At 38.9% G+C, this 25,737-nt stretch overlaps 1 protein-coding gene across 12 annotated transcripts in view; it reads right to left on the bottom strand.

Moving 5' to 3' along the window:
* COBL (cordon-bleu WH2 repeat protein) overlaps positions 1–25,737 on the bottom strand; it is a 212,933-nt gene that overhangs the window by 74,923 nt on the left and 112,273 nt on the right. For all 12 annotated transcript variants that reach the window (XM_054058712.1, XM_054058708.1, XM_054058703.1 and 9 more), the window contains one exon: positions 975–1,169. In XM_054058712.1, the coding sequence (XP_053914687.1) occupies positions 975–1,169 (195 nt within the window). The remainder of the gene's footprint in view (positions 1–974; positions 1,170–25,737) is intronic.

Here is a 25,737-nt window from a genome sequence, read left to right as displayed (position 1 = left end):
ATGCAGATAAATAACTGACAGGGAGTGAGACTGAGCACTAGACTCCACCTCCTCAACTATACTGAACTCAAAGATTCTTTCCTGACTCCATTTTGCACTAATACGGTTTGCTTTCCAAAGATCAGTCTGCTGTAGAGGTAGCAGGCTCTGAGCAGACAGTCCACATTACAGAATTTTGAAGGTATTGGTTCCTTGTATTCTTACTTGGCATCTATATATAGTTTTACATACTGACTTTTACAGCTTACACATGCAACACATTTTTTTGATGGTGGAAGCAGAAGTCTCCACGTGCTTGTGCATGTTTAGTAACATACATACCTGAATGTCACTACAAAAACAAGAACAATTTCCTTTTCCCTTAACTCTATTCTTTTCAAAGGGTAAGGTCCTCAGAAAGGTTTCCCCCACCTTCTGTTTAATTCTCAATAGGTCTGTTGCAGAACAGTGACCTTTTTTAAAAGCAAAAACAGAACAGTGCTTTAAAAGGTCAAATGGCACAACTCAGAAAGCAGAGCAGATCTCCTCACAAGCCACGTCAGCACTGAAAATAAGAATGTAGGCGACGGCCTGACATGTATCTGAGCAAAACAGCACTCTCTCAGTCATTAGAACTGTCACCCATCTTCTAGGACTGCTATGGCCAATAAGGACACCTAGTCACCCTATATCATTTCCATCTTTTCTGCCTTATTTTTCTTCACCCTCTATCTTTTAGCATAGTGTCTCACAAAACTTTTCTGATTTAGAAAGATTCTTGACATCGGACAAAGCTTGGGGCAGTCTCAAGAAAGCTCAGCAAACATATGCAAAACTCCAAGACTTTTGATAATTTTCTTTTGTGAGATCAAGAGTTTTGGTGAGCTGTAGTTAAAGGCTAGTCAAAATATCTGTGAACGACTTTAGGTCTGATGGATGAACTGGTGACAGCCAGCACATCAAGCAAGAAGCCCATTCTGTGGTGTCACTGTTACCTGTGCTGCTGTCTTTTCTTGTCCACTCATCTCCATGTTCTGCAACGCAGGTGTCACAACTGGCGGAGGAGGTGCTCTGCGCTTTTTCACTTCTGGGTTTGCTGTCATTCCCGAGATGTTACCAAGAGACAGTGATGGACCGAGGCTATTGGAACGAGAATTCACTGAAGGGGAATTTGGTGCTGTGGAAAAACCCTGTAAATGGATTAACATCTTGGATTAACATCACTTCTTAAAAACAATGAGAAAGAAAGAAGAAAAACAAGACACATCTGGTTACCGTTTAAACAATGGTATAAATAACCATGAATGTTCCTCTGCCAAACTTGCTGAATTGCTAACTGTAAATTCTGGAAACTTCTAAAGGTCAACTGAAACAAAGCTTACAGGCAATATTAATAAGACAGGAGGCACTACGAGCACCTACTGCAATTTAACAGTACTATTGATGAGAACTCTACTGCTGCTTGCTATTTAAAATACAAGCTTCATGAACACACATTATTATGGTTATCCAAAAGCATTTGCAGTTGTATTTAAATTACCAGTAATATGCATTTCTGAAAACAAGATTTACTCTTAAATGAGAACACTATTAATCACATGCTGTCTGTGCCCCAGGTTTATCTATTTTATTATCAATCTGCCTGCTTTAGCCATCTTCTTTGCAGATTTATGTAAGAGAAACCCTGTTAGCATCAAACTATTTCCAATTTACATGCACAATCATAATAATTTACAATCTACAGAAAATAACCAGCTAACCTGGTGAAAAGAAGTCCCAACAGGCACCACTCTGGATTTTAAAAGGCCCATATGTATGGAGAAGCAGAAACTATTTCAATGATTCCTCAATGTTAAAAATTACTTTAGTTCTCATTGAAAACTTAATAAAATCAACAGAAAAGGTTTCACTGATTTCAACTCAAGGGCATTGAAGATTTTACTTTTTAATTAAGTTATGAGACAACTACTCCTTCTCAGAAATGCCTTCTATGAAATCACCACTGATACTAATCCACTGTGAGCTGGAGCAGGATGCTTGTTCTGGAAGCATACTCTGATGACTATGGCTGATAATGTTGTTCTTATCACTACAACTCGTGCATCGAGGACTTAAAGCTCTCAGGCAGAATTTTGTCCAAGACCACAGAACACACCCTGGCAAGAAACTAAAAGGCCATTCACAAATCCCACCACTTTAAAAATAAAAGAGGTAGTTCTTTGAATCTAAGTTCTCCAGTCTCAGAAGTGCTAGAAGTTGCTTTTCCTCAATTGTATGGCTGCCTTATCGTTGTGGTGGATACCTGGATTTCTGTAGGAGTGTAATTTGACTTGTGACATGGCCTGCTAATTCCTTTTCAAAGGCAATCTTAGGTAAAAATTAAAAACGTGGCAGTGAGCTCAAAAAATTAATTTCATTTTAGGTCTGCTGAGGAAACAGTGATGAAGCATAAAGAGCTAAAAAATACAGCAATGCAAAAAGAACTATGTAATACAGGTTTCTTACTGTGTGATATATTTCAATATTCTATAGGTTCCTGTGAAAGAAACTGAAAATGCCAAACGTAGATAGCAAACTGATTTGTGTCTTGTCCTGCATTCATTACACAGGTGGTAACTATAGTGACTTAAAACTATAAGCAGGATGCTTTTGTCGTCCTTCATGTTGCATACTGTAGACTTCATCTGGGAACAGTATATTTAGCATCAACAGGAGACATTTCACTGAAGGATTAAAGCAGTATTTAGCACATCTTTTTCATTACTAATTTTTCTGAACCGAATAGCATCAACAGCTTCTTCACCTTTACAGCAAATGAAGAAAAAAGCTCAAAATGGAAGGTGGGGTTTAAAAGATTAGGTCTAATCTTACAAAGGAATATACTCTTTTCTTGACCTTGTATCTTAGGCAGTGAAATGAATAACACTCTCCTCTATAACCTACATGTTTTAAGTAATTCTCAGTGCATATTGTAGCTGGTTTTATCAAACAAATTTTGTTTACTCCAAAAGAAATGACAGGGTTCACAGGGTGAAATATAGTCTCTTCTTTTCACACTAAAATGAATGAGCAAAATATTCTTAAAGTCTATTCTACAGATAAGCTTTTGTGATGGTTGTAATTATTTTATTTTATTTGCATGATAAAAAGGTTGGGAATTTTTGTTAAGAGATTTAAAGAAGTACACAGATAATAAACTCCCCTCCCAGTATTACAAATACAGGGTATTGGTAAGACAATAGGATGTATCCAGTATTAAATTAACGTCCTATTCAATTCTACCTCAAGGCCTTGCGTCTGAAGACCTATCACAATCATTTTTCAGGCAAGAGATCACTGTGAAGGAATATAGTGATGATCAACTAAACACATAAAAAATGTTTGTATGGGTTTTTTTTTAAATCTTGGATTTCCTAAGAGAAAATATAGGAAAAAAAATGTAATACTGACATAACAGTATAAATAGTTTATCACAAAAAAAAACTTTGTTGAAAGAAAACGCTAAAACCTTGGAAATTCATCTCTGTTTTCTTTTCTAAGTCCAACCTTCCTATCAAGCTCACTATTTACTGACCATGCATTTCAAGAATACTCATGTTATGAGTCATTTCTTATTGTTTTTATTTGTTATCAATGGATCAATATCAGTGGAATTACTCAAACTACAGCAGTGTGCGAAAGAGGAAAGCCAAGCTCAAGTATTGCAGCCAATGTAGGTGGCTAAAAAAAGTCAGTCTTTATTCTCTGTTTCATTTAACAAACAGGTTAGAATAATGCAAACTAGTCAGAAAAAATAAATAGTTTCTTCTTCTCCTGACTTAAGTCAAAGCAAACTCAGCTCACAGATATACCGCATAGGTCAGCAGTCAAGTTAGACTCCAGCTGAGCAAAGGTCTTGAACATGTACTGAACAACCGTAAAGTCCATTTTAATTTAACAAATTAGATGTTGAAGGAGGCAAGAAACAGCTGCAGTACCTACATATAGTACCATTGTTTCATGTTATACTTGACAGCTAGTTTTTTCCCTCTTATTAAATTTCTGAAACCTAAGAACCTTTCTTTTTTTTTTTTTCTAATGTACAAGATGATTTCTTTGGGGTTAAGCAGTTTAATTTTAGGATTTTTTTCCTTCCTACTGGTTCTTCTACCTGGAATTTAGTTTTCAAAGTGTTTTTCGAAGGGCAAAGAGGGGCTTTTAAAACTGCATAAGTATGAACGCTCATAGTAACCTGGTGATTTGGGAATACCAATCCCATTTTCAAAAGACACTGAGAAGTCAAGTTTCTCCAGGACTACCGAAGTCCACAGACTGCTCCACTCAATGCAACTCTGCCTAAGGCAGAGGCCAGTCTGTGTTTTAAGGTCATCAACCTAGAATGCAATTATAAATCATGTTTTGCAAACTACTCCCTTTTTAAGAATGAAAAGAAGCTCTGATATCTTATGGATACTTACAAACATTTTAATGTTAATAGTAATAAAGTAATGTAACATTAATCTAGATGTGAGAATTCCATTTTACAGAAACAATGTGTATAAAAATGGAAGTCAGCTTATGTTTGTTTTCAAAAGACAGCTCCCATATATAACTCTCTTACCCAAAGTCCTGTTATTAGCATTTCCTTGATTTTCTGATGACACTAAGTGGCATTTAAAGGTCAGCAAGGAAGAGACTGCAGCTTGCCTGTGAGAGTGATTTACTTCCTGTTCCCTGTCCACATCGGTCAATAAAAATTTTTCAAAATGTCAAGTTCTTTTCTTGTGACATTGCTACAGCCAGGCCTTTCTTCCGCAGCTCTTTGCCAAAACTCACGTATTTGAGCTCACAGTCTTGTTATGCAGTTTCCTTCTGAGAAGTTTTTAAACCAAAAGTAATCAATTGAACTGGTTTTAAGCACTCAAAGTACTAAATGTATCAGCAAAAAGTATGGGGTTTTATTTTTTCCAAAACAGAGACAAAAATAATAACTAGAGTAACATAAAGGAAATAATGTTTTTGCAAGTGTAGCATGGGCAAACATGAAAGGTAAGATTTAGAGCAGGCAGACAAATCCATCTACTTTGTTACAGTAAGAACATTTATGTCTGTTGGACACTTTTAAACTCCATTAACACAATCTTTTATTGATTTGCTGAATGCACCACAACTGATTACAGCTGGCCACTAAAACACCAGAAGTTATATCAGACCTACTGCACAAATTTAAGTCAGTCCACTCTCCTTGACATGATACTGAAATTCCGTATACGAGCACTAAACACCAAATGACAACACCAAAACTGAAATAGTCCAAGCTCCCGCTTCAAAACCAAAGAATAATACTGCAGTCATGAGACTGCTTGGAGACATAGTTTTAAAAACACTCAGAATTGTGACTACTCAGATTTTCCTTTCTAACCAGCCACAATGAATACAGTTTGGTTTTTGTAATCCCTGAAGCACTTGTGATTCTGGTACTTGCATACAGTCCGCAGTCAGAAAGGAAAAAAAAAAAAAAAAAGTAACATTTTCCTGCTTTGACCTGAAATAAAATGCACTTTTATGCAATTTACTGTATTTTGCTTTATTATCACATTGCAATTTGCTATTGGTAGGAAATGATCTGGTCACCCATCACAGTATCAAAAGAGAAGCAACTTCCATGTCCACAACAGCGACTCACACAGGCAGTAGCACATTGATGTTATAGGTCTGGAGAGTAGGCTTCAACGTTTTACTGCAAGCATTTTGAGTTACACTTTAAAGTTTGTACGATTACAGTGCTGTCTTATGCTTGTCTATGTCTATTTTAGTATCTAGCTAGCAATTCCATATCTTGTGGTCAGAGCCCACTTGGTGGACACTAGAAGTTACACAGCCATAGTTAGAAATGCCTGAGAACTTTCTCTCTCCTGTGCCCTGTGAGTTCTCCCTCACCACAGCTGACCGCACTCCTCTCGTTTTAGTATAAAGTTTGTTGATCAGAAATCTTAGCAGTGCCAGGTGCAAGGTTACCTCCTTTACAAAGGCATCTACTTTTATGCCCTAGCGCTAAAGTAGCATGACCAATCTGTCCCTGCAAAGGTTACTAAAATTTTCCTATGACGAAAGTCCACAGAATCTGCAATTATGCAGTTTTATTTCTTAACTATCCTTATCATTAGAAGTTTTGTCCTTCTACCTTAAATATAATTTCTCTTCCCAAAAGTTTATTGTAACCACAACAGTGGACACAGGAAAACCAACAGATGTGATCTATCTGGACTTCTGTAAAGCCTTTGACACAGTCTCCCAAAACATCCCTCTCTCTAAATTGGAGAGACATGAATTTGATGGCTGGACGGTTCAGTCGATAACTACTTCTCCTCACTTAGATAAGATTTGGTGATGTAAAGTATATCTACACCTCTACAGCAAGGAGTGCAGCCTTGGTTTTGTAGCTCCAACTGATTTACGTTCACTTTGCACTTCCTGTGGTATCCAACCTTTTTCCCAACAGAAAAGCTGAAGGAACAAATCATCCAAGGCAGGGAACTAGAAAAGTGGAAGCCTCCAGGAGAAAAGCTTTCCAAAACAGACTGAGGGGCTTAGATTCACTTTTGGGAACTTCTAAGCAGCGAACAGGTATGGGAGCTACCAGCCTCACCTCTGTGCCTGGGAAGATCACAGAACAGATCCTCCTCAAAGCTATCCTAAAGCACATGGAGGACAGGGAGGTGATTAGAGGCAGCCAGCATGGCTTCACCAGGGTCAAGTTCTTTCTGACCAACTTAGTGGATTTCTATGAGGGGGTAACCACAACAGTGGACACAGGAAAACCAACAGATGTGATCTATCTGGACTTCTGTAAAGCCTTTGACACAGTCTCCAAAAACATCCTTCTCTCTAAATTGGAGAGATATGGATTTGATGGCTGGACGGTTCAGTCATAACAAATTGGTTGGATGGTTGTATTCAGAAAGTAGTGATCAGCATCATTTATGTCAATCTGAGGAAGTCTTCCTGGGAGAATGTAGACGACGGTCATAGCATCAAGGGAAATCGATGCAATGATTTTTATTTTCTGTCACAGCAATACATGCAGACAAGAGAAGACAAGCTGACTTGATTTACATTAGTGTGTTTGTATCGTCTCTTCTGTTTAAGTGACAGTGTGTTTCAAATAAATTCATAATTTTTAAAAAAACTTGCATCCCAACAGAATCAGCAAAATAATGTTGACAGCAGAGGGTAGACACTTTTCAGAATGGTAGGACAGAGGGAAGGAAAGCAGAGCCATGTCTCAACAACTCAGAAGGTGGGAGCAGGCAGCATACTGCCTGGTGCTAATGACAAAAAAGAAGTATATAAATCAGTGCTTGGAAGGCACACATAAATCATTTGTGTCCTCTCCTATCAATCTTGACACTGAAGTCACTGCAGTAACCAGCAAGCATGTATCTTCTGGACACTTTTGTACATCAGAGCTGAGGGACTTGTAAAAAGAGGAGAAACGTATGCTCTTTTTTTGAGAGCTGTTAGCACTGACAAGTCAGCCACAACTCAATGCAGTGAAAATACACTTGCTAGAAATCTTTCTAATGCATAATTTGTTTGCTTTCTGCCACTGTGTGTCCTACAAAGGATGAAAAATTATTTTGCAGAAATCTGAAGCTATTTAGCCGTAAATGAAAGAAACTTAGGTTGCTAAACATTCTTTTCTAAACAAAGGTGATCAGCAATGCAAGTAGGTGTATGTTCAAAAAAGCAAACTTCTGCTTCTGACCACACATGCAGATAAGCTTTCCACTTAATATTCCAGATAATATTACACTTAAATATTCTCCTTTCCACCAGATTCTCAATTTCCAGAAATACAGCTAAATATCAATGATAATAAAATTATTAAAAAATATTTTAACATTAGTATAGATCCAATATCATCCATGAAATAGCCACAAACTTCAGCACGCGTGCATTACAGTTCTTTCTAAGTGGATATACTAAAATCACTATGCTTTTAAAAAAACACATGCATTTCCAACCACTTGAAATGCTCCATTCAGGTGACAGATACATCACAAAGAAATCATAGGCATATATGCACAAGCTTCCAGAGCATACCAGCTTTCTTCATTCCCTTGTGCTATGCACCTGATACCATCATGCTAAATGATAGCATGCAAGGCACGTGTTTTTTTTGTTTTTAACTATCTGGATGAAAGATGCATTTTGAAGAACCCTAAAATGTAAATATTCTTGCTTTTGTTAAATATATGTAAACCCTAGTGAGACCCCTCTCATTAAGATAGCACACAGAAAATATTTCTGTGTTGGTTATTTTCTAGGCTACTCAATAGTTCGCTGGAAACTTTACTGTCTGTCACTCGGGTGGGACTGCAGGTTGCAGACACAGTCTGAAGTAAATTCCAGGTCAAGCTGAATAATCACAGGTGACAGTCTGGGATGCTGGCAGATGTTTGAGATAACATTTGTCTGCATTTCATACAACTATACAATGATTTATATTGAATTTCAGAAGTGTGTGGACAACTTTGTGTCTCACTTGCTAGAACGTTCCCTTCCTTTATGTTTCTTTCCTTCTTTTTTTAATGTTGGTTTGGGAAAATACCAGAATCAATTTATATATGAAATGCACCCTCTAAGGGCTGATTTACATCTTTCTGGCTAGACTGCTAAAAACTTATCTTCCACAAGTCCAACTCTCTGTCACAGCGCACTGTCAAAATGTGACAGCCTATAAAAAAAGACTGTATTTTGAAAACAGATTTTTCATAACTGTCAAAAATATAAATATGTAAAGGCAATATGGGGAGAAAGATTAAATTCAAAATATTCCCGAAAGAAAATTCCTAACAAGAAATAGGCAGTCAGCAAATTCAGCTACTCACGTTACTTATAGCTTTTGATAGCTATGTGCATATATGCCAGACCAAAAAAAAAAAAAAAAACCAAAACAGAAGAGCTAACCATAAAGAAAAGGAAAGGATTATCTATTTAAGATGAAATGTCTCATAAAATGGGCCTGTAATGAGAGACATGCAGGGAGTTCAGTGAATTATAAAAGGAAATAGGATAGACCATAGAAAACACAAGTCTCTTAGAAATTTGTCCAAATGGTACCAAAGAAGATGAGAAAAAAGTAGGAAAGAACGCAACAAGAAGTGAGGAGAGACACACAAACCACAGTAATTGTGGTGAAAAACGAAGTCCTTGCAGAAATTCAAAGACAAAAATCTGGAAAACGAGAGGAGCAAAGTAAAAAGCAGAAGACTTCAGTAAATGTGATGAGAGTATTGGCTCATATCCTGGGGAAGGAACAACAAACTAAAAGAGACCATGGAGAAGAGAAACCATATTCTGCAAGAAAACTGAATGACTGTTCAGTTAGCCCAAACAGACGGCACTGTTAATGCTCACTTGTTGACGTGAAGATATTAGGGGAAAAGTGACATGTACAGAACTCAAACTGGTAAAGATTCAGTACTGATGAGAAAGAGGATTAATCTATAGATCTGTGAACATGTAAAAAATATTTGTTGTAGAGATTTAATGCATACAGAGACATGGAATGAGGCAGAATGATAGAAATTAACCAAAGAAGCATCTTAAAACCTAACAGGAGAGGTCTAAAGGCCAATGACATACCTTTATGGAAAACTCCATTTTAAAGAAACCTGCAGAACAAAGAATTACAGAGGAAAATTCACATGGACTCCAAAATTCAATTCAATCCCACTATAGAAAGAAGACAAAAAACATCAAGCCAGAAGGAAAACAAGGAAAGAACATTTGAAAATATGCCATTTACACTTGGCCTTCGAAGGCCGTTAGTAAATCTAGTGAGAGCAATCTTGGAAGAGCGAGGAAGGAAAAAGTCAAATTTACATAAGTCTGAAAAGTCTGGTTTCTCCTTTCACTTACACTTTTGCACTATGTGAAAATAGATTAGTTCGATCAAATAGTGTTGAACAACCAAGCTGAAAATCAAAACTTGTTTTTATTAACTGTCTGGCAATAGGCTTCAGAAAGCGGGGAATTTAAAAGGTAAAGACCAACAGCAGCAAAAGAGACATTTTCATTATTTCTGCTGGTGTTAAGAATTCATCAACGATAAATAATCATAAAAAGCATTAGAAGTCTCGAGCTAAATTAATTCATCATTGCAATAAGAGTTTTTTTTCCCTAGGCTTACTATTCTTTTAAATCAATCAACCAATGTGTTTGGTCCATGGAAGACAGAAGTTGTTATACTTGCGACGCATGTCCTTCTGAAATTCACAATATTTTGAAAAACTACTAAGAACAATTTCTGCTGCAATAAATTCTTTTAACATATCAAAACCATCAAACCACTAGAACTGATCATTTTCAATATATTTTCATTGTAGATATGCCAATTTATACTGGACGATGAGATGGAAACTTCATATAAACCATAAAGTCTTAAAAATATCTGCTGTAGTGTCTTCATGGCCAGTTTTTAAGGGCCAGAATTATGAATGGAATAGTTCCTGGTATGAGTTTTTTGGGTGTGCATTTGTTCGGTTTTGAAGAAATATTTTCTGCTTTTTACTGAAAGCGTTTTTATTCCAGTTATATTAAAAAGTGTTCTACCCTCGTTTTAATGCATGTTGTACCTACCCAAATTTTCCAGAGACAAGAAATATTAATGATCAGTTCTCATTATCTTTCAGTGCCTAATGAAATTCTGACATGCATGACTTCAGGCCTCCTACAGTCTCCACTTACTATAGCTGTTGATGAATACAGAAAATGAGTACTGAAATTCAAAGGCAAATTTTCACCAAGATCTGCAGAACTTCTTTATAGTCAAAAGAGTTGCTCTCATTTACCCAAGCTCAGGGAACTGACTTCTAGCTCCAGTACCTATAATCCACATCCCACACAAATACTTCGTTGATTTAGAATGGTGTTGTGCAACTACTTTTCCCTTTGAAGTCTATGGTAACTGTAGGTGTTTAGCTACAGGGAGACAAATAAAATCATCCAAGTGTCACAGTAAATTTTCAAAAAGGGAGATTTACACGGTTTAACAATAAAACACTGCCAAAAATATTACTGGAAAACAATGCAATCTCTAAAGATTAAAAAAAAAAAAATTGGAAGAAGAAATCAGCTTTTGAACTCTGAAATTGGTGCAAATCTTAACACAAATCCTCATTATGTAGGATCCTAGCAACATGAATCAGAAGTCAACATTTAGGAATTGTACTGTTTCAATTAGCTCTTTCAGATATCGGTATGCACATTTGTGCATTTATGTACACATACTGAGTACAACAGGTTGAGTCTGAAATTATGGGGTGGCATAAGTAATACCCCAGACTGAGAATTTCTGGCAGCAAGTAATGGCACTGAAGCAGACCAGTCCTTTAGGGAGATATGACATCTTGCTGCAGAAGACAAAACAAAAGAAACTCACATACATAATGCCCATAGCTTGATGCTCAGGTATTGATGTCAATGAACCATTTTGAATTACAACAGCTGCGTGGTCAGGAGTACAGAGGTGAAGATAAGGTTTAAAGGCAATGCTCTCCTTCTGGACAATGGATAGACAATGCATAGAATACACTCAGGTGTTGTACACATCTTCTGTTACATAATACCTATAGATAAACACCTACAAAAATTAAGCTTGTCCTATTAAAGGAGACAAAAAAATTGCATAGAAAATGTATTTACTCAAAAGAAGTCACAAGAAAATTAATTTCAGATCTGAATCTTGCAAGAGCATGAAATTCAGATCCAAGCTTCCTCTCCATCCTAGAGGATTCTCCAAAGGCTATCTTCTTCGGAGAATAATCAGTATCCTGAACATACAGGCAAGAAACATGAATGTTCAATAATTGGCCACATAAGAACAGGTTAAGAGTAAAGAAGTAGACCTCCCTTCGTATTTTCTTAGAATTATATTTAAGCATTACTTCAGACATCCTTGACCCTTTATTTTTTTCCTATTTTGAGTGTTTATTATTATTCTTTTTTGAGTGTTAATTATTATTCTGAATTTCTATAGGCCAGCCCACTTTCTAAATAAAAGTGAAGTGAGAATATAGGCTACTGCAAAGTGATTGGAAGTACAGCTGTGCTGGACCCCAAGCTACTTTTGCCTTTTCCTACTTTATATCTATTTTTCTTTTTTTCATATTTTATCTTCCTCTGTAGCAATATTATAGCCAAGTAAGTTTCTCAAAGTCAAAAAAGTCAGTATTCCGTGCTTAGGACACCAGAGTATGACTTCTGGATGTTCGTAATTCCTAATAAACTGATTTTCCCACTGTGTACAGCCCACTGACTGAAGTATTCCAATCTATTGGAGTGTACTCTCCACCGAGGGGCTGTAGCAGAAACTTTTCAAGCTCAGTCCCAAATTTAATTGGCAACTAGGTTAAAAACTGTGGAAATAGCTAAATCATATACCTACACTTGGACTTTCACTGGCACAATTACATCCTAAACAGGGTAAGCAGTGCTAAGAAATTCGCCTACATCTCCGAGTATGCTCTGCTCCAGGTACCAAAGAAAAACTTGCTTTTGCAACAAATTATTCGTCAGTGAAAGCCTCTCCCTTCCTTTGCCACTGTTTGCAATTCATCTTCTGTAAGACTTAACATGTTTACTTTGGGGTTTTCTCCTACTCCAGTGATCAAATGCTCTTAAATTAAGTAACTTCAAGGGGGTTATCTGTGTTAACTGTCCATCAAAAAGGAACAAAGGTCTTATGTTTTCAAAGATGATAGTGAGTGTCAGAAGAGATTTGTGCATGCAAAAGAGAACCTCAAGTAGCACAAGAAAGAATTCCTCTAATATGGCCTATTGTAGATAATGACTAACAACTCGTGCAGGACATCATCCAAAGCCAGTTGAAACCAGAAGGAATTTTTCCACTGGCTTTATTGAGTTCTGCATCAAGTCTCTGACGGTCACTCTAAGTTTACAATGCAAAAAGACAGCTATGCTCTAAACTATGCTGTCAGTATCATGTCTCCAAGAAATCTTTTCCTTCAGTATACCTTCAAACTCAATGAAAATCATAACAATGCCAACAGAAAAAGCATAGCTCTGATATTTTAAACAGAAAATTTGGCTCCAGATACCCATACTTTAGTCTCTACTGCTAAAGAAATAAAGAAAGTAAAGCACCTCCAACAAAACACATGTGAATTGGATCACAACCAATAGACAAGGAGTAGTTTTAAAAGCATGTCAAAACACAAGTTAAAAACAAAAATCAAAAAAAATATACGCTCAAATAGCCTGATTTGAAGCCTAGTTGTGTAACTATTTGGTGAGGGTTTAAAAAACCAAAATGTATGCTGCCCCAGACGATGTTAAATGGCATACGAACACATGTCTACAAAGCTAACAGACCCTACACTACGTTCACCTTCAGTATGATGCTTTCCATTGATATAATATTCAGCCACAGGAAATTAAAAGTAGAACAATACCTTAAGGCATTGTTCTCACAATCCAAAGCAGAAATATTAACAAGTCTCAAAGCGCTGCCTTTCCGTAGATAGAGGAGAAGGTGAGTTTTTTCCTAATTCTAACGGATTGCATGAAATATATGGAATATTTTATCCCAAGTCCCTTTGGTTTTCGTGTTTTTCGTTTGCGAGAGGAAGTTGTCACAACTGTGAGCTGGCACGTTGCGTTTACTTAAATGTCAGTTAATGAGTTTGACTGACTTGTAAAACTGTCAGTATTTTTAGCTGATATTATCTTTCTGATCCTTAATCTTTAAACTAGAACGTCTAATATTTGTTAAACGTAGACAGCACCGCTATCCACTAGTACCCTCTTCCCACCACTGCTGCACTAATCTCCCATGCCAGCTGCTCAAATGTTTACATTCGAAGGGCTTTCTCTGTTTGTGCAGAAATGGTCTCTGCACAGTATCTCTCATCTGTACATTTGCCAGAATCAAGGCAAGAAAAGCCTTGCTCCTGGAATTCTTGATTAATAAATAGTCTTAAATGCTTCTTCTTCCCTTCCCCCTTCCGTCAAATCCATTGCCATTAGGTTTTTACAAGGCAAACCCCTACAGTGCACTTTACTGGCCTGACTCTTCTCCTGTGCAAACAACTGTAAATCAGAACAAGCTCCATTGACAGCCAATAAAATCACACGATCTCTGTGCTGAAACTGGGAGAGATCAAAATCAAGATGCGTACCTGAGCATTTGCTGGGATGGAAAGAAGAAAATGTTATAATCAGAGGGAAAGAAGGGGTGTGAGGGAACCAAACACTAATAAATGTAAATCTACTGGTAATCTCTCCATCTTGCTATGTCAGTATACTTCAGAGACTGCCTACACTGCTCATGTCCCACACACCAGTCGCACTTAGCTCTCTGACCAGGTCACTGAGGTACTGTGCCAGCAAAACACTTAAACAGGTGCTTGGTATGACACTGAAAAAGTCAGATGGTCCAACTCCTATGCCTATGTTTACTCACTTATTTAAGAACTCTGCTGGGCTACGTCTTGCTATTTGCTCAATCTGCTTTCTCTTCTGGCCTTCCAGCTGACCATTTATAAAACCAGCAATATTTTACTTCGTTTTCCCAGGTATTTTGTGATATGCTTAAAAGTATAAACTATATTTAAACCAAAAAAAAAAAAAAAAATCAAAACCCCAGATCTGACTACTTCATGATGTTGTAAAATTCTTTAAAAAGATTGACCACTATTTGTCACACTCTTCCCTTCTTCAGCTTGCACCCCAAAATGATGCTTGGAATTCAAATGAAATATTAAACACAAGAGAATAAGAGAAAAAGCAGTGTCTGAAAATTATTTGTAATCATTGCTCCTAAGCTCAAAGGGGAAGATCAGTACAGGAGCTACATACAAGAGACCAATAAAACCTAATTTGGCAATTTTTTATTAAAAAAGAAAAAACGAATGTGAAATTTCCACACAAACTACAGCTATTAGAAGGTCACTTTTTGTACTGATGAACTACTTAGGAGCACACACAGAACATCATGTCATGTGGTCTTTGCTTCATACCGCAACTCCTCTGAATTAAACAGACTTGTAAGGCCCGCTAAGACTCCTAAGACTCATAAAGGTTTGACTTTGTATGAGAGAACTAAGCTACAAGGTTCACTTAGGAAAACTTCCCCATCAAAGTAAAACACATTGTGTCCTGTCAGCAAATGTTGTTTTGCAAATCCTCCCTCACCTGCCATAAGATGTTATTGAGACATATGGTTTCACACGCTACCAAGCAGCTCGGTGTTGCCAGTGAACAATAATGCAGAGAACAAATATGTGTGGAAATCATGAGATCATCTAATTAAAAGAAATATTACTGTTTGCCACTACTTCTAATGAAATCAAGTCCTCACTGTCCACAGAAGAGGCTGGAAAAGAACCAAATCCTGTTGGCGCTCATGCCACAAAAACTGTTTGCAGGAGAAAAGAAATTATACCTTAACCAGTGTTGAAAATCTTCAGTGTATCTAAAATCTACATATGCTAATAGAATGTTTTAGATTAACATAATAAATCCATGGTTACAGGTGATTCAGATTATGCCACTATAAAACCAGATGTTACTTTCTGAAAACAAATATCCATTGTATATTAACAACATGGAGTTCATGACATACAATTACCCATTTCTGATTTCATCTAGTAAACGACATTGGCAAAAGTACACACTAATCCTTTCATTACAGCAGTTTTATTTGAGAATGAAATATTTTGTATATCCATCATTAAATCCAACAGAAATATAGTTTACAGTGGAATTAATAATTCCTTGACTCATTCCCAGACCATTCCAAACTTAAACGTAAGAAGTATTTTATGTACAGAGAAATATATGAAAGACTTTCTTAAGGAATTACATCTCTGCTTATCCAACTGCAGAAAAGTCTGATCCTGGGATAAATTTTTCTTTAAAGGGTTGCTTTTTTCCACACTAGTGCATGCTTGCCAGTTATACTAAGAACATTATGCTGAATAAATTATGACTGAATATGAATTACAAGGCTATTACACACTATTAAGGGGCTCTACTAATATTAAACACCAAGGAAGCCCAAGTAGTTGAGATGTCACTAGAAAAATCTCAAATGGAATTTAAGTTTGTCTTTGGGGTTTTTTTTTAATGTCGTTTTATTAATGCAAATTAAAAGCCATTGGTCTTATTAGCTGCTGCTTTATTCTGTTTTTTTTTCCAGTGAGTTAACTTCAGAACTTTTCAGTGAAATCAGTAACAAAAGATGAATCAGACATAAAAGGATTTGGGTGGTTAAGGGTGTGTCACTAGGTCTTAATTAAACATCCGAGGTTGATATCTGAGCCAACTTACACCAGACCGGCTGGGTACATCCACAGAATAGAGAACAATGCCCCACAAGCCAGGTCTGGAAGCTGAATTGCCTCACAGTAACCTAACTGACTGTGCTTTTGTTAGGTTGGGCCTCCTTAACTCACACCACTTTGTGCTTTCCCTTCAATAAACTTGACATGTACTGTTCTGATGTGCTTACTCGCATTTTAGTGACTGAATTCTGCTTCAGGTGTGCCGAGTGTGAAAGCTGCTGAGAAGCTATGGTGCTGACCTGCTGTCTAAATCCAACAGGAATCATAAAACTGGCAAATCTCTCTATCTTCAACAGCTAAGGGACTTAATCCAATAGATGATCTTAAAGCATAACTAAGTAACTTGGCTCCACATAAAACATAATTGCTAGAAGAGCCAGATACGGTATTTCTCTCCTGTCTTGTTCTTTCCCCAACCCAAGTTCAGCGATTCAGTAACAATATGGGAAATCCAAGTTCAAAACCCTTCTTCAATTTGAGAAAAAAAGTTAGATCAAGTCCAGAGGAGGGCCACAAAGATGACCAGAGGGCTGGAGCACCTCCTGAATGAGGACAGGCTGAGAGAGTTGGGCCTGTTGAGCCAAGAGAGGAGAAGGCTCTAGGGAGATCTTATAGCAGCCTTCCAGTACTTTAAAGGGGACCTACAGGAAAGCTGGGAAAGTGCTCTTCATCAGGCAGTGCAGTGATAGAACAAACGGTAATGGTCTTAAGTTGAAAGTGGGTAAATTTAGACTAGGTATTAGAAAGATTTTTTTTCCTGGGAGAGTAGTGAGGCATTGGAACATGCTGTCCAGAGAAGCTGTGGAAGCCTGGTCTCTGGAGGTGTTCAAGACCAGATTGGATGGGGCTCTGAGCAACCTGATCTAGTGGAAGGTGTCCCTGCCTACAGTAGGGGTGTTGGAACGTGATGTTCTTTAAGATTGCTTCATACTCAAACCATTCTGTGATCCCTGCCTCTCAGGAGCAGAGTGAAATTATATTCCATTCAAGGACATGAATATGAATTCAGTTAGAAAGACATTGAGATTAGGACGCTTATTTAAGCAGAGAGCAACAGCCATTTGGCTCCTCCAGTTCAAGCTTCAATGGCTACTTATTTGCTGGATGTAACATCTACTTAGCATAAAACACAGAAAAACATCTCTGGCATTGGAACCCAGAACCACCACCGCACTTAAGTTGTTTCGTTACTGGTCTGAATAGTTAAGCTTGCTTTCGCTCTCTTTCTGAGTCACTGAATACTTGGGTACTTTTGTAAAAGAGCACTTCCCACATCAAGAATACCTCATAACTTTGTTCCAGGCAGTGTCCAGCCCAGCAAGAATTTTGGTTTTCTTTGCAGAGGAGAAAATAATTCTCTCAGTAATGGTCCTGAGAGAGGGATATGGACGATTGGCTGGTATCTCTAAAGGCAGAGAGGAGAACCGAACCTAGCTCTCACATTTTGGCTAACAGTGGTAGGTGGTAAGATTTTAAAGTAAAAGCCTTAAATACCTAAATTTAGCATCTGACTTCAGATTTCAGTCTTGAGAGGAGCCAGGTAGCAGACACAGAGGATGGGCAGAGTTTAATGTGTAACTCCTCATATACTGAGGTCAGTGGCTTCAAAACTTGGGAAAACTGATGTTGGGACACTTAGAACTGGCATCTAGCAGATGCCCACACTGCCAGTTAGTAAAAACAGGCATTGCCAGGCATTTCATAGATGGCATATTTGTGCCCAGTTCCTTTTGTTAACCTACTCAAGCCCTTTTGATTCAACTTGATACATTTCTCTGTTCATTTCAGAACATTTCTTGAGAATATTTACTTCAAAATGTCCTGCAAAACCACTGCCAGAACTGAAATCTCCAAGTTGTCTTTTTAAAAGCAACAACTTGAATGCAAGGTGTTCTGATGATTTTACTCTGAACCATGCAACTTTATGTAAAGATGCAGGTTCTGGCAACCAATGACTATGTGACAGTCTCTCATTTTTAAATAAAACCTTTATAGTTGCAAAGTAATGTTTAGAAATGTAACCTCTGCAAACCTAACACTCAGAAGCCAAATGGAAAGAAGGAAAGTTCTAAATGATTTGTTTTCAAATCTCATGATCTTAAGCCACTTTTGTGTGGTGAGGGCAAGAGCTGACAAGCGATTTTTGAATACATGAAGTTGGCAGCCCTGTGGTAGTGCAACCTAAGCAGCATAGACAGAGCAGGGGTCAGCTGACATGTCTCTTCACCAGATACTGTTCCTAATAGCTTGTAACTGCACCATGCTTTAACCGCAGATGCTGAGACTTTCCATTCCAGGTGTCTGCCTCGGGCTGTTTTATTTTTTTGTTTTTTTTTTTTTTTTTTTTTGAGACAGAGTAGTTCAGCTGGTTCTGAGATTGTTTTTTTGTTGTTGTTCTTACACTAACTCTAAGGACCTTTCCTTTGAAGAGGTCTACTAACACCATGCTTGGAGTAAGAGCTTGATGTCTGGTGGCAGGCAGCCACTGTTTCAAGCTTTCGCCTTCTGCTATCACATACTGTAAGAAAAAGGTAAAGCTATTATGAGAAAGTATCTTCGAATGAAGCTATTATCCTGTAAGCGCACACCACAAAAGGAGGTGGTACAGCACCATCTCTTCAGCAGACATAATCTGGCTAACATGCACCTCCATGGTCCACCTCATCTATCCCTCTGCTCCAAGACAGAATCAAGCATGAATAGCGCATCTTGTAGACCTCTTTTTTTAGAGATTTTACATACTATGTGATGATGAGGATTTCATAGTCTAATAAGCTGCTCCCTTGTGAAACCTCCATGCAGTCAAGACTTTTTTCTGTTTAAATTAGATTTTCATTGCTATAAAAGCACACTGCTTCTTGTCCTGTCCTCAGAAGACAAGGAGAAAGTAAATTGATCACTGTCATCTTTGCTACCTATTGGAATTCTCTGAATGTCAGTCACAAGCCAGTTGACGCTGCCAAACCTTTCTCACCAAGGAAAGTTAACAATGATTTTTTTTTTTTTTAGAGTATTACTGGTTATCAAACAAAACTAACTCTACTGTGAAGGTGAAGCTTATCCTGAGATATATGGTATTTAATAAAACTATTTTTCTTCTAATCATGTAAACAGTTGCAAAAATGAAAACACAAACACTAACATTTGATGGGCATACTCTCTGTATACTGTGTTCACTTTTGAGGTCCTGGAGCATGTCCAGAGAAGGGCAACGAAGCTGGTTAAGGGGACGGAGAACAAGTCTTATGAGCAACAGCTAAGGGAACTGGGGTTGCTTAGCCTAGTGAAAAGGAAGCTGATGGGAAACCTTGTAACTGTCTACAACTACCTGAAAGGAGGTTGTAGTGATATAGGTGTTGGTCTCTTCCATCAAGTGACAGGATGAGAGGAAATGGCCTTGAGTTGTGCCAGCGGAGGTTCAGATTAGACCTGACGTAGTTAAAGAGAAATCAGATTTCCAGTCCAGATTTATGACTAAACTTGATCCTTCTTTCCAACCACTTCCAAAATGGGAAAGCATACCAGAAATTACATTATCCCTACCATCGATGAGGGCATAGAAGTTAGGATACATTGAGAACAAAAATACCCTTAGAAGGCAAATATCTCTTTTAAAAAGCCTTTATAGGGAAAATAGCTGTTCCCATTATTTAAGAAGTGACTGTCAAGGTTACTAACACACTAGAAGTCCTGTTGACTCCTTTCAAACAGCAGCACAGTTTTTATTCCTTTAAATTCTTAAAGAGGGCTTATAAGATGAGAACAAGCTTTTTAGTAGGATCTGTTGTGGTATGACAAGGTGCAATGATTTTAAACTAAATAAAGGTAGATTTAGATTAGATAGAAGGAATAATTTTTTTATACTGAGGGTGGTGAAACACTGGAACAAGTTGCCCAGGGAGGTGGTAGATGCTCCATCCCTGGAAACATTTGTCAGGCTGGATGGGGCTCTGAGCAAGCTGATTTATGGAAGATGTCCCTGCTTATGGCAGGGAGGTTGCAAATAGACGACCTGTAAAGGTCCTTTCCAAGCCAAATGTCCTATGATTCTATGAATTTTCTTCTGGAACCGATCTTGCAATTGTTACAAGTACGATGAAATAAAAAAAAGCATATATATCCTAAACATAGCCAATAACTGTTTGGAATTCGAAAGGCCATTGTGTTTTCATTAAGCAGGGAACTACTGGACTACCTGTCTCATTTAGGTTCTATTGTTTAACACCTATATTCAGATGTACACTGAAGAATAGATTTTTATAAATGGTTGTAATGAAAAGCCGCTAGCACTGCTCTGCTGAAGCCCTGTTTGAACTAGAGAAACCTTGTGAGATAAGACTTTGTGCTGAAGTTTCAAATCCCCTGATAAGTGTCCCTGGCTGCATTTCTAAATATTTTTTTCCCGAGCTGATTTATTACATAAACAAATTCCACATCAGAGCTACACGTTGTTCAGCACTTAGGATGTGTTATTTTGCTCCTGATTTATGAAAACACGAAGGCCCCCAAAATAAAACCAGCTAATTTTAGCACCATGTTCCCAATATCGGGTTTCATCTTGATGGACTTCATTTGAGACAGTGACACCAAGCGGTAGAAATGACTTAAACTTCATATTTTCACCAGCTGTTTTAAATTCCAGCTCTGACTGACGGTTGTATGTATGCACCAGTGTATTTCAATAGTATTTGATTTGCGAAAAATTAACCTAGATATAAAGCTCATCTGGTTGGCACAAAAGTGGAACAGATGAAATGAAAAGATCTCTGCTTCATTTATAATACACTTAGATTTCAGATCCTTTACTGACGTATGGTATGAGGAATGCTGCACTATGAGAATTGTCATGGAGAATTCTTTCCTTGCATTTTGTTAAGTCTCTCTGTAAGGTGTTTAAAAATGCTTCTGTTTTCACCTTTACTTTTGCTGATACTGTGAAGAAATATCCTTTCACCTCAAGCATGTGTTGAAAGGCCCTGAGAATAAACATTACTGCTGTTCCACGTGGGAGGTGACGAAGCTGCAGTATGTACCTCAAGGGTGATTAAAAGAGATTTTAAGGCCTTGGGACAGCTAATGAGGGAATCTGGGGCTCAAGGTGATCTTTTCCTTCCTCTTTCCAGTTACAGACAGTGACACTGTAAGGATCAGACAGGTCCAGACTATTAATACATAGTTCCATACCTGGTACCACCATAATAACTTTGGGTTTTTTTGACAATGGGACAGCCTACACAGCACCAAGTTTACAGGTATCAGATGTGAGCCACCTTTCTCAAAGGGGTGAGAGAGTCTTTGCTCAGGAGCTTGCAGGGCTCATTGATAGGGCTTTAAACTAGATGTGAAGGAGGAGAGGGATAATACCAGGCTTGCCTATGACAACCTGCGGGAAGACACACAATGGTTGGAGGGATGGGGTGATGGTATGGGCACTCCACCTCCAGCCCAGGGGTGTGCTGGGGATGCCACAGCACAGTTGAAGTCCTGTGGAGACAAGTGGGAGGCTCCTGAGGTAGTAGGTGCCAGGAAAGAAACTTCTCCAAAACACCTAAGAGAAAACAAAGGGTCTTCCACTAAGAAGACGATGCAGACAACAGTCCAGCAGAAGTGCCTCTATACAAGCAAACAAAGCCTGGGCAACAAACAGCAGGTGCTGAAAGCTATAGTGCTACTAGAAAGCTATGATCTAGTTGCCATCACTGAAACTTGCTGGGACGAATGCCATGACTGGAGTGTAGCAATCGATGGCTACAGGCTGTTCAGAAGGGACAGACTGGAAAGGAGGGATGGAGGCAGTGCCCTCTATAGCAGAAAATGGATAGAGTGTGAAGAGCTGTCATTGAAGAGTAGCCACGAACAGGTTGAAAGCTTATGGGTTAGAATAAAAGACTGAGGCAGCAGAAGGAACCTTGTGGTTGGTGTATACTACAGACAACCTGATCAAGGTGAGCCAACCAATGAAGCCTTCTTCCTTCAGCTACAGGAGGCTTCATGCTCACAAGCTCTTGTCCTTCTGGGGTACTTCTACTACTCTGACATATGCTGGAAAAGTAGCATGGCAATCCAGGAGACTCCTAGAGTGCACTGAGGATAATTTCTTAACCCAGGTAATAAAGACTCCTACCTGAGGGGATGCAACACTGGACTTCATGATCACAAATACAAATGAACTCATCAGTGATGTCAAGATGAGAGGCAGCCTGGTCCTAAGGGATATGGGGCAAGTGAAGACTATAGTCAGGACACTAAATTTCAGGAAAGCAGACTTCCAGCTCTTCAAGGAGTTCGTTAGTAGGACCCCCTGGGATATGGTCCTTAGGGACAAGGGAGCAGAATAGAGCTGGCAAAATATTTAAGGATTCTTTCCATGAAGCACGAGAGTGCTCAGTCCCCATATGTAGGAAATCAGGCAGGAAAGGGAAGAGACCAGCGTGGCTGAGTCGACACCTGCTGGTCAAACTGAAGACCAAGAGGGAACTGCACAGGCGGTACAAGCAGGGACAGGGAACCTGGGAAGAGTATAGAGACATCGCTCGGTTGTTGTAGGGATGGGGTCAGGAAGGCCAAGGCACAGCTGGAGCTGAACTTGGCAAGGAAAGTATAGACTAACAAGAAGGGCTTCTAGAAGTGCATCAATCAGAAAATGAAGATTAAAGAGAGCATACCCCCCAAGAAGGCGGCTGAGGTCCTTAACAACTTTCTTGCCTCATCTTCACTAACAACCACTCTACTCACCCCTCCTGGGTGAATGGACAACAAGATGGGGGCCAGGAGGGTAAACCCCCTCCCACTGTAGAGGATCTGGTTTGTGATCACTTGAGGAACCTGAACATATGTAAGTCTATAGCACCTGATGAGATGCATCCCAGAGTCTTGAGTGGCTGATGTGGTTACCAAGCCACTCTCTGCAATATCTGAAAAATCATGGCAGTCAGGAGAAGTCTCTGGTGACTGGAAGAAGGGTAACATTGTCCCCATTTTTAAAAAGGGTAGAAAAGATGACCCTGGGAACTATTGACTTGTCAGCCTCACCTCTGTGCCTGGGAAGGTCACAGAACAGATCCTCCTAGGAGCTACGCTACAGCACTTGGAGGAGGGGAGGTGATTAGTGGTGGACAGCATGGTGTCACCAGGTCAAGTCCTGTATGACCAAACTAGTGGCTTTCTATGATGGGGTAACCACAACAGTGGACACAAGAAAACCAGCATATGTGATCTATCTGGACTTCTGTAAAGCCTTTGACACAGTCTCCCAAAACATTCTTCTCTCTAAACTGGGGAGACATGGATTTGATGGGTGGACTGTTTGGTGGATAAGAAATCGGTCAGATAGTTGTATTCAGAGAGCAGTGGTCAACAGCTCGATGTCCAAATGGAGATCTGCGACAAGTGGTGTCCCTCAGGGGTCCATACTGTGACCAGTGCTGTTTAATATCTTCATCAATGATACGGACAGCGAGACTGAGCACACCCTCAGCAAGTCTGCAGATAACACCAAGCTGAGTGGTGCAGCTGTCACACCAGAAGGACAGGACGTCATCCAGAGCGACCTGAACAAGCAGGCCTGTGTGAACCTCATGAGATTCAACAAGGCCAAATGCAAGGTCCTACATCTGGACTGGGCCAATCCGTTGGTTTCAGTACAGGATAGGGGATGATGTGATTGAAAGCAGCCCTATGGAGAAGGACTTGGGAGTGCTCATTGATGGGAAGCTTGACATGAGCCAGCAGTGCGCGTTCACAGACCAGAAGGCCAACTATCACCTGGGCTGCATCAAAAGAAGCGTCACCAGCAGCTCAAGGGAAGAGATTCTGCCCCTCTATTCCTCTCTTGTGAGACCCCATCTGGAGTATCGTGTCCAGTTCTGGAATCCTCAACTAAGTATATGGAACTGTTGGAACAGGTCCAGAAGAGGGCTACAAGAATGATCAGAGGGCTGGAGCACCTCCCATATGAGGACAGGCTGAGAGAGTTGGGCTTGTTCAGCCTGGAGAAGAGAAGGCTCCAAGGAGACCTTACAGTGACCTTCCAGTACCTGAAGAAGGCCTGCAAGAAAGCTGGGGAGGTACTTTTTACAAAGGCATGTAGTGATAGGACAAGGAGGAATGGAGAAAGGCAGATTCAGGCTAGACATTAGGAGGAGTTTCTTCACAATGAGGGTGGTGAGGCACTGGACCATGTTGCCCAGGGAAGTTTGGAATGCCACGTCCCTGGAAGTGTTCAAGGCCAGGTTGGATGGGGCCTTGGGCAGCCCGACCTAGTGGGAGGTGTCCCTGCTCATGGCAGGGCTGTTGGAATTAGATGATCTTTAAGTTCCCTTCCAACCCAAACCATTCTATGATCCTATGACTTCCTTATCTTTGAAAACCTGCTTCCTCATGAACAAGCCAAAGCATTTGCAGGAGCAATAATAAGTTCAGTAATAATTAGATAAATATGGCACTGAAAATAGGTTGGTGGTTAAAAAGCAAACATAACTTGTGCTTGCATAAATATTAAGTAACTCTTATTTTTTACACCTTTATTCCATTCCTTCATATCTCCCAGTTTAAAAAAAAAAAAACCCAAAAAACTCAATCAATGCCCAGAAAAGAGTTATTACTTTTCCTATAATTCAGTGCACATCAACACTCACTTCAAATAAGAGCAAGAAAAAGGTGCACAACCTTACCTGAGTAATACTTCATGAGTTGCCTATTTTCTTACAGGCAAGAAAATTTTCCCTTATCGAACCAGTATTCTCCTGGCAGAGTGATGAAGGTGGTGGCAAACTGTTTTCCTTTCAGAAATAAATCTCAAACTTTGGTTTTTGGCGAAATGCTTTCACCATGACCCAAAACAGTAACGGAGGGCAGACCTGAGGAAGTCTCTACTAGATGACATTTTGCCAGAAGCCTATCTCAGCTCAATGAAACTTCTTCTACATAATGAGCTCTAAATGTGTTTCACGTATATGGCTATATAAGATACCACTTATTTTGAATAAGGATACTCAGTTCCACTCAAGTTAAGTGAGGATATCTTTTGAGCAAGTGGAATAAAGTATTCCACAGAATGATGGTGGGTATCAAAGTTTAGCCCAAATGGAACAGTTAAGCTGAATTTCAAAAATTATGAAGCACTTTTGCTGGTGTTGCCACTTGAATTTTATCTTAAGTTAATAAAAGTCATCTATCCCAACCACCTGTGCCAAGTTTACAGCATTCTAGAATTTTTTCACCTATAAAGCCACAATTGCAACCTTTTCTGGAAGCCCATCTAGCCTGTTTGAAGGATGGATCTTTTGTGCTGCTGAATAAATCTGTCAGACTTACTTTATACATCTTCTGCTAACTTTAACAGAACAGTATCACATTAAATAGAGCTATGTCAACATATTCATTTATGTATGTACCTACGTCTTAC

Source organism: Cuculus canorus, chromosome 2 (genome assembly GCF_017976375.1).
Source record: "Cuculus canorus isolate bCucCan1 chromosome 2, bCucCan1.pri, whole genome shotgun sequence".
NCBI lineage: Eukaryota > Metazoa > Chordata > Aves > Cuculiformes > Cuculidae > Cuculus > Cuculus canorus.
Note: the sequence above shows the minus strand (reverse complement) of the source record. Positions and strands in the feature narration are given on the sequence as shown.